Source organism: Gymnoscopelus microlampas, assembly GCF_963454915.1.
Source record: "Gymnoscopelus microlampas genome assembly, chromosome: 18".
NCBI lineage: Eukaryota > Metazoa > Chordata > Actinopteri > Myctophiformes > Myctophidae > Gymnoscopelus > Gymnoscopelus microlampas.
The window spans coordinates 43,803,419-43,813,381 of record NC_139955.1 but is presented as its reverse complement, the minus strand read 5'-3'; the positions used below and the strand labels follow the sequence as shown (position 1 = coordinate 43,813,381).

The window sequence follows — 9,963 nt, the reverse complement described above, 5'->3', positions numbered from 1 at the left end:
TGGTAGAAGTGCGATCACCGGAGTCAGTCAGACTCAAAACAAAAGAACAAATAAGGATCCCTGTTTACATTTTACCAGAGTTTGTTTTCATGCAGCATATGTTATTTGCTTAATAACTTTAAGGTCTTAACTCAACATAGATACAATGGTGCCATATTGTTTAAAAGTTTTCTTACGTCTCATTTTGTTTCATACAGCTACTGTAATTGTCGTATTATCCTTATTATTGTCGTGTTTGTGTTGTATTGACGATGTTGCACAGTTGAGCGATCTTTTGATTGGTCATGATTGAATCCACCTGTAACAGACCCACTAATATATATCGTCGCCGTCCGGCAGAAACCTCGTATCTCCATATTTAAACTTTTGATGTGTTTTTGTAAATTAACGCCCTAACTTCATCACACAAGAGTGTCGCACACAAGTAGTGAAAATAGCCGATGCTATTTTCACCATTTTCTAATGTTTTTAAAACAATTAAAAAGGAATGGTTTTGGATATACAAGGTTTCCACCCGATGGCAACGATATTCAGCCTAGCTACTCTGACCCACCGTGTCAGGTTGTCGCGGATGATCTGCCCTGCACCAATTAGCAAAATGTCTGTCGCCACGCCCCCCTCACTATGACTCCCCCCACTGCCGTTTCCTCAAAAGGGGCAGTGGTGGAAAAAGTACTCGCATCTTTTACTTAAGTAAAAGTATCAATACTGCAGTGTAGAAATATTCTGTTACAAGTAAAAGTCCGCAAATCAAAATGTTACTTTAGTAAAAGTACAAAAGTATTGGCATCAAAATATACTTAAAGTACCAAAAGTAAAAGTACCCATTGTGCAGAATGTCTCATTTCACAAGTTCATAATGTATACAAATCTTTGCGAGCTTGTAGATCTGCTATTTTCAAATGGCCGAAATGTACAGTAGCCTATATAGGGCTGAAGTGGTTAATGTATGTTTTGTAATAATAATCCAAATCTACAAAGTAAATAGTAACCTCCCATGTCCAAAATTGTTACTTTTAAGGATTCAAATTCAAAAGTATCAAAAGTAGAAGATCTACAAGCTCAAAATGCGTCCCTTCGCGTCGCGTTTCGAGGTTGTATATCTGATACTTTTAATACTTTTGTGTGACACAGTATGATCAACTAGAGCATGATTTAGGGCATTAATTTACGGAGAAACACAAAAAGTTACAATATGGATATAAGAGGTTTGCCCGACAGCAACGATGTGAGCTATAGATATGCTATAATAATTTTATAAAAACGTAAAGAGAAATGTATTCTGTGAGTGCAGACTGTTTCTTAATGACCGTTTGCTGTGAGTCTGCACCTGTCCTTTCCTTTCCTTAAACAATAGTGTCTGTAACATTTCGCCAATGGGTTTTAACGTTTTTGGATATTGTTTATTTAGAACTGTCAACGGCGAGGTTACATGGAGCAAGTGAGAGGAACATTGATATGTGGTCTAATGTTGCAGATAAGCTTAAAGATTTGGTTTAAGTGTTGTACACAGTGTTTTGACCTTGCACAGGTATAGGCATGGTGTTTGGCCCTTACATTTCGAGAAATTGTTGGTCCGGGGAGGGGTGGGAGGGTTTATTTTTATTATTATTATTATTTTGTTTTAAGTTGTTTGTATCTTGTTTTTGTTGAAAAATGTATTCATATGAATATAATTGTATTGTCGATTTGATAATAAAAACAATTGATAACAAAAAAAAACAATAGTGTCTGTAGAGCACTCTTAACCCGGGGCTTTTTTAGTCTTTTTATAAATATACTGACCAACTGTATTAAAGGGGTCATTTTCACACCTAATCTGGCTTTTGTGTTTCACAAGTTGCTTCACTCAATATTAATCATAACGTAGGCTATTCATTAATTTGAGCAAAGGGCTCTGCATCCCAAAGTTCCATAGTTTCATTGATACAAGTCCGGATATCGCTTGATATCGTTTGATGGAGAGACAATGACAATAGACACTTCACAGATTATAGAGAACTTTAAATGATAACAATCGGTTTAGAATTGACCGAGTTGTGGCTTATTTAAATGCAAGTGCTCTTTGGCTGCCTATTGTATATACACATCCATGCGCTCTGCGCCCGTCCTGGGCCGACGTTTGCTTTTCGCTTGATTTAGAATTGACTGAGTACTGCTTAGATAAACTGCCGGTGTCCTTACAACCTGAGATTTCTTTTTGCACTTAAGACATGGTCTGACCACGTCTTTTTAACTCATTGAGTGCCATTAACGTGTTTCACGTGTTTTACCGCTATGGTGCAACGTGCCATTAACGTGTTTCACGTGTTTTTGAAAAAAAATAGAAAGAAAAAAAAATGTTTTTTTTTTTTTTGAGACTATGTAGCAGTAGTCACATTACTATCATAATTACTATTCGTGGCATGTAGTTACTGACCTGACCACCAGGAGGCTCCAGTTATACAGAACAGCAGCACCAATCACCATCAGCCAGTAGTAGTACGCGTCATCAGAAGGGGACAAAACGAGCACGCTACACCTGCTGCGCTTCCTGAGACAAGAGCACAAAGGGGAATTGAGATACCGAAGGACGGTGTGTGTGTGTGTGTGTGTGTGTGTGTGTGTGTGTGTGTGTGTGTGTGTGTGTGTGTGTGTGTGTGTGTGTGTGTGTGTGTGTGTGTGTGTGTGTGTGGGTGGGTGTGTGGGTGCGTGTGTGCGTGCATGTGTGCGTGCATGTGTGCGTGCGCATTCTCACGTGTGTCTGGCCGGTCTGCTGTCAATGTCCGCGTCAGAGTCTGTGTGGGCGTGGCTGAATCTACTGGGAGGGGCTTGCAGATCCAAGGGGGCGGGTCCCCTGAAGCGCTCCAGGAAGGAATCCGGTCGCTCGGCCTCTTCAACCAAACCTTTATGGGCCCATTCTCTCAATGTCATCACCATGCTAACTAACCTGAAGAAACAAAGATATTCTGATCAATGTCATCACCATGCTAAATGACCTGAAGAAACAAAGATATTCTGATCAGTGTCATCACCATGCTAAATGACCTGAAGAAACAAAGATATTCTGATCAGTGTCATCACCATGCTAAATGACCTGAAGAAACAAAGATATTCTGATCAATGTCATCACCATGCTAAATGACCTGAAGAAACAAAGATATTCTGATCAATGTCATCACCATGCTAAATGACCTGAAGAAACAAAGATATTCTGATCAATGTCATCACCATGCTAATTGACCTGAAGAAACAAAGATATTCTGATCAATGTCATCACCATGCTAATTGACCTGAAGAAACAAAGATATTCTGATCAATGTCATCACCATGCTAAATGACCTGAAGAAACAAATGACACTTGTCTCAAGTCATACCGTGCAACCTTTTCAATTAAACAAAAGGTATCCTTATATTAAAGGTAGGGCAAGTTATAATGTTCGGTCAAAACAATGTTTTGTGTTAGAGTTAAAACTCTATATTCTGATAGTATCAATGGCCCCGATTCACTAAGCTGGTCATAAATAAGGTGTAAATAAAGTTACTAAAGGAGGGTGTATTTTCTCTAAGCTAAAGCTACAAAGGGGTTTGTAAATCCCTCAAATGTGCGGATCACAGGTGTAGGTCATGATTAATCTGGATGGCAGCTGGTCGTAAAATCTCAAGCACGTTCCCGAGAAGTTCATTTGCATTGTGCCACTCCCCTTCTCGCACCATAAAAGGCAACAGGAAATTAAATATCCAACTTCAACTTCACCGTGCTGAACAGTGTTGCCATATCCGCTTATTACAAGCGACTTTGGGTTTATTTCTCAGTGAAGTAGCTTGTAAATATTGGTAGTTGCGGGTTGCAGTTTTTTGGGCTTGTTATTTGGGCTTGCTTCACAATTTTTTTAATTATTTTAACCGGTGGTTCTCAAATATTTATTTTTCATGTCATGGTCATGGACCCCCAAATTAATATGTAAGCTAATTTGTCCCTATAACCCCCATCTGAATTTGTTTTGTGGCAGCTGGAGCCCCTTACCAGATTTGTGTTGTTAAAATGTTTTTAAAAAATCTTCCAAATATTCCACATTTTATTTCAAGATTGTTTTGAAAATAGCAGATCTACAAGATCACAACGCGTCACATCGCGAATCGTTGTGAGCTTGTAGATCGACTATTTTCAATTTGCTTGTAGATTGGCTTGTAGATTGGCTATTTTCAATGTGTACAGTATACAATTTCAATGTATACAGTAGGCTATATATAGGTTTAATTGAAGTGCTCATAATGGCCTAGTGCCATAGTTGCTTCTTTTTGGCTTGTTTTCCTAGACCTGTTTGCCTATTTCTCTCACAACATCTGGCAACACTGGTGCAAGTTCAACTTCGTCTCTCGTCTAAAAATACAGGTGTCGGTGTTAAATTGCCTTGACAACTTGTACATCTGTTCTGTCTGGAAGCGAGTCCCTCGATCGCACGATGGATCAGCTGAATGTAATTAATGCTCTCATGTGTAATGAGAATAAAGAAGTTTACAACGTTTAACCCCATGACCAAATAAAAGGCTAATAAAACGTGGAAAGGATATTATATAAGCCTTTTCTAATGAACATTGCTCACCTTTACCGAAGTAAAAAGAGGATGTTGGAATCCAGACCAGGGCATACTGGAAGTGGAAAGCTGCTATCCGATTATGGACCAGAGCTTATTGAATACTGAGAGGAAATTAGTATTTTGTATATCACTGTCCTGCGTCGGAATGGGGAATGAATGGATCTATTCTGGACACAGCTTTCGTCCATTGTTTCCTCATTAGATGGTAAGACTTATTAGGCTATTGTGTGGCGTCCATGTGATCAATATACCGTAGCATACAGTGTTATAAATTAATACCACGGACACTGGAGGCGCGTCTGTGCCTCCATGGTGACATTAAGGCATGATAGTCTATTTTCATCATTACGTGACACTTTGTCTGAGTTGGCCGCGACTGGCAAACCAACCCGATCTCACACAACTTAGTATACATTGCACGGAGTGTCATTCCATGCATAGACACCTAGAAAACCTGAAAATCCGTGCATAGCCGCCTCGCATCTCCTCCATTGACTAAACCATTTCGGAGGCGTGCAGTCTCAAGCCAACTGGAGCCACGCGAGGGACCACCGAGTGAGCTAAAGGGAACGAGTTGCCGTCCCGAACGTTGCAACGTTCGCTTGAGCCTACTGAGCGCCGTTTGAGTTTTATACTGATAGCCACAGAACCGTAAATAAATCATGTTGTGGGGACTGCTCTGCTTCCCGGTTGCAACCGGTTACGCCCACCGCATTCTAATGACATACGCAAGCTTTGATCCCTGGTAGGTCAGCCTCTGAGCTGACTTGAGAAAGAGCGGAGCTTCCGCTCAAATCACAGACAATAAAACATTAGTGAATCAGACTATTAATGTAGGAATTGTCGCAAATGCCGGTACCACCCGTATCATAATATGGGCGTAAATTGCTTAGTGAATCAGGGCCAATGTCAATATAGAGTGTTTGTGAACAGGAGTCTCCCCATCTCTTAAAAAAACAGAAAATACATTTTCAGATGGGTCACTAATTTCATCTAATCAGGAGAGAGTACCCATTTAATCAGCTTCAATGTTATAGTGTTCCAGTTTAATGTATTTTTATTTTTAATTTAATACAAGGCGAGTACAAAAGCTCTACAAAAAAACGCAATACAAATAATTTCCCTCTCGATGACATTCCTGCTCATTCAGATATAAATTATGACATTATGAAACATACATTAACCACTTTAGCCCTATTTTAGACCTAGGCTATTTGAAAACAGCAGATCTACAAGCTCGCAACGCGTCGCGATACGACGCGTTGCGAGCTTGTAGATCTGCTGTTTTCAGACACCTTAGTACTCTTACTTTTGGTACTTAAAGTAAAGTTTGATGCCAAAACTTTTGACTTGTAACGGAGTATTTATATATTGCTACATTGTATTGGTACTTTTACTTAAGTAAATAATTTGAGTACTTTTTCCACCCCTGGCCGCTTCCTCCAGGGGAATCCCGAAGCGTTCCCAGGCCAGTGTGGAGATGTAATCCCCCCCCCCCCCCCCCCCCATCTGGTTCTTGGTCTACCAGGGGGTCCCCGTTGAGAAACAGTGGAATACAATCACCTGGACAGAGCGCCTCGTCCACGAAAAGAGTTCTGGGAGTTAGTGTCTCTCCTGTCCATGACTGCCATCCTCTGCAGCTCCGAGCAGGCGTCATCACACACTGACTGGGCCCTACACACACACACACACACACACACACACACACACACACACACACACACACACACACACACACACACACACACACACACACACACACACACACACACACACACACACGCACACACGTTTGTATTACTATACTTGTGAGGACATCAACGCTTTAGGACAGCCATGTTACGAATGTCATTTAAAAACAATTATTGACATTTTTAACCGTAAGCCTAAAGCCGAAAAACAGCAGATCTACAAGCTTACAGATCAGCTATTTTTCGGTGCATGACACTTGGCGCGCAACTAAGTATAAATCATGTTGAACTCTAATTCCAATCCCTAAACCTAACCTCTAAGACACTTAAATGTCTAATACCAACCTGAATGTTTTTGTAATTGTAAAAACGTAGGACACATAGGACCACAATGGAAACAAGTCCCCAGGACTTTTTTGTGTTATCCTTTCAGCCTTAACATCTGTCTGACTGTACCCTGTGCTTTTTACATTTCTGACTAATAAAGTATTCAATCAATCAAACTCCAATCAAAATGGAGTTGTGGGGTGCAACGGTTAATTCAATCAAATCAGATCTACAAGCTCTCAATGCCTCGCAATGCGAGGCATTGTGAGCTTGTAGATCTGCTATTTTCAAATGGCCGAAATGTATATTAGGGCTGAAGTGGTTAATGTATGTTTTGTAATAATAATGCAAATCTACAAAGTAACTAGTAACTAAAGTTTTCAAATAATTGTAGTGGAGTAAAAGTACAATATTTGCCTCTAAGATGTAGTGGAGTAGAAATAAAAGTACTGAACATTGAAAGTACTCAGGTAAAGTAAATGAAATACCTCAAAATTGTACTTATAAGTACGGTACTTGAGTAAATGTACTTAGTTACTTTCCACCACTGCCCCGAGAGAAGAAGTGTTACCTGCTGAGAACGATGCTGTCAGCTCTGTCGCTCTCCTCTTCTGTCCACGTTCTGACAGACAGCCTCTGTGAAGCCACTACCTGGGCACTCATACTCATACTACACACACACACACACACACACACACACACACACACACATGTACGCGCACGCGCACACACAAGAAAAACTTCAATCCATGTTGGATTCAATCAATACAACGAGAGGGAGATGGTGATAAATGACTGGTGAAATAAATGCATGTGTTGCACACCGAGACACACACACACGCAGGCTCAAAAGACACAATGAAATAGCACTCTCTCTCACACACACACACACACACACACACACACACACACACACACACACACACACACACACACACACACACACACACACACACACACACACACACACACACACACACACACGCTCAAAAAGACAATAAAATAGCACTCACTCACTCACTCACTCACACACTCAAAAAGACAATAAAATAGCACTCACTCACTCACTCACACACACACACACACGCATAAACACACACATGCTCAAAAAGACAATAAAATAGCACTCACTCACTCGCTCGCTCGCTCGCTCGCTCGCACGCACGCACGCACGCACGCAGGCAGGCAGGCAGGCACGCACGCACGCACGCACGCACGCACACACACACACACACACACACACACACACACACACACACACACACACACACACACACACACACACACACACACGCTCAAAAAGACAATAAAATAGCACTCACTCACTCTCACACACACACACACACACACACACACACACACACACTCAAAAAGACAATAAAATAGCACTCACACACACACACACACACGCTCAAAAAGACAATAAAATAGCACACACACACACACACACACACACACACACACACACACACACACACACACACACACACACACACACACACACACACACACACACACACACACAACATTGAAGCCTGACAGCATAGCAACAACAAGTGGCATGGTTGTCATGACGACAGAGGATGATCATGGGTTAGAAGCAGTGAATTGGAGCCCGATTCACCCTCCTCCTAAAAAAAGCAAATCTGCAAGCTCACAGCGCGCCGCGGACACGGTGTCACACGCGAGCGAGTGACACCGCGTGCGACAGAGAGCATACATGTGGCTTTACAGAAAGCAACGACCAGTGGTGGAAAAAGTACTCAAATGTTTTACTTAAAAGGTAGGGTAAGTGATATTTTTTGGTTAAAACAAAAAGTATTTTGTTAAAAGGTTAAAGCACTATATTCTGATACTAATCATTGCTATAGATTGTTTGTTCAGTAACAGGAGTCTCCCCGTCTCTCCAGCTCTTTGATAAACAGAAAATACATTTTTCGGTAGATGTCAAAATCTCAGCCAATCAGGAGAAAGTACCCATTTTTAAGCTTCATTTTTATAGTGTTCCAGTTCCAATTTTGCCTGCTCATTTCTTAGTGTGATCACTTCCAATTTCACTTGTTTAATCTATATCCTGATTGAGTTCTCTATCCTGGTTGGATAAAATTGGAAATTAAACTGAAAGGAAAATGCATTTTCTGTTTTATAAAGAGCTGGAGAGACAAGGAGACTCCTTTTACTGAACAAACACTCTATAGCAATGAGTACTATCAGAATATAGAGCTACCCTACCTTTAAGTAAAAGTATCAATACTGCAATTTAGAAGTACTCCGTTACAAGTAGAAGTCCGGAATTCAAAATTTACTTGAGTAAAAGTAGAAAAGTGTTGGCATCAAAATTAACTTAAAGTACCAAAGGTAAAAGCACTAAAATGTTTGAAATGTTCAAATAGCCTGGGTATAAAATAGGGCTAAAGTGGTTAATGTAACCACTAGTTAGTGTTTTATGAGTTAGTTTTATAATGTAATAATTTATATCTGCAAAGTAACTAGTAACTAAAGTTTTCAAATAATTGTAGTGGAGTAAAAGTACAATATTTGCCTCTGAGATGTAGTGCAGTAGAAATAAAAAATGTAGACAATTGGTATTAGTAAAAGTACCTCAATATTGTACTTAAGTACAGTACTTGAGTAAATGTACATGTGGCAAAGAAAAAGTAAAGAAAAGCAACAAACCTGAGAATTCTGATGTTGTCAAGTTAATCTCATTCAGCTTTAACCATTAAATAATTCATCTGTCAACTTTGTTTTTTTTCTTTCTCTTTTTTTCTTTGTATCTATTTTTCCATCTATCTATCTATCTATTTTTCCATTTATCTATTTTTCCATCTATCTATCTATCTATAGTATCTATCTCTCTCCGTCTCTCTGCCCTGTGCAGAGGGTCGGTCTATATTTCTGCTTACCTACCTATCTATCTATAAATCAATCAATCTCTCTCTCTCTCTCTCTCTCTCTCTCTCTCTCTCTCTCTCTCTCTCTGTCTGTCTCTCTGCCCAGTGCCCCTTTGTCAGTCTATATTTCTGCCTACCTGCGTCTCTACCTACCTATCTATCCATGAATCTATCTATCTATCCATCTATCCATCCATGCATCTCTCTGCCCTGTGCCCCTTTTGTCAGTCTATATTCTGCATGGCTGTCCATAGAGCCACGCAAGATTGATACCGACATGGATGGATGGATGGATGGATGGATGAAGGGAGAGTCGGATGGGTGGACGACAGTGAACAAACACATGCAGATAAAAGGAATGATCACATGGCACTCCACTCACCATCCTTTTAATTGCAAATGTGTGTGTGTGTGTGTGTGTGTGTGTGTGTGTGTGTGTGTGTGTGTGTGTGTGTGTGTGTGTGTGTGTGT

The 9,963-nt window shown here is 40.4% G+C and overlaps 1 protein-coding gene across 1 annotated transcript in view; it reads right to left on the bottom strand.

Moving 5' to 3' along the window:
* The window catches only part of LOC311033776 (cyclic nucleotide-gated cation channel-like), a 28,476-nt gene extending 21,139 nt beyond the window's left edge, over positions 1–7,337 (bottom strand). Inside the window, exons 1-4 of the mRNA XM_084041426.1 lie at positions 7,170–7,337; positions 6,144–6,254; positions 2,738–2,929; positions 2,420–2,533 (exon numbers count right to left, since the gene is read on the bottom strand). Of these exons, the coding sequence (XP_083897552.1) occupies positions 2,420–2,533; positions 2,738–2,929; positions 6,144–6,254; positions 7,170–7,267 (515 nt within the window). The 5' untranslated portion in view covers positions 7,268–7,337. The remainder of the gene's footprint in view (positions 1–2,419; positions 2,534–2,737; positions 2,930–6,143; positions 6,255–7,169) is intronic.
* Positions 7,338–9,963: the final 2,626 nt, after the last annotated feature.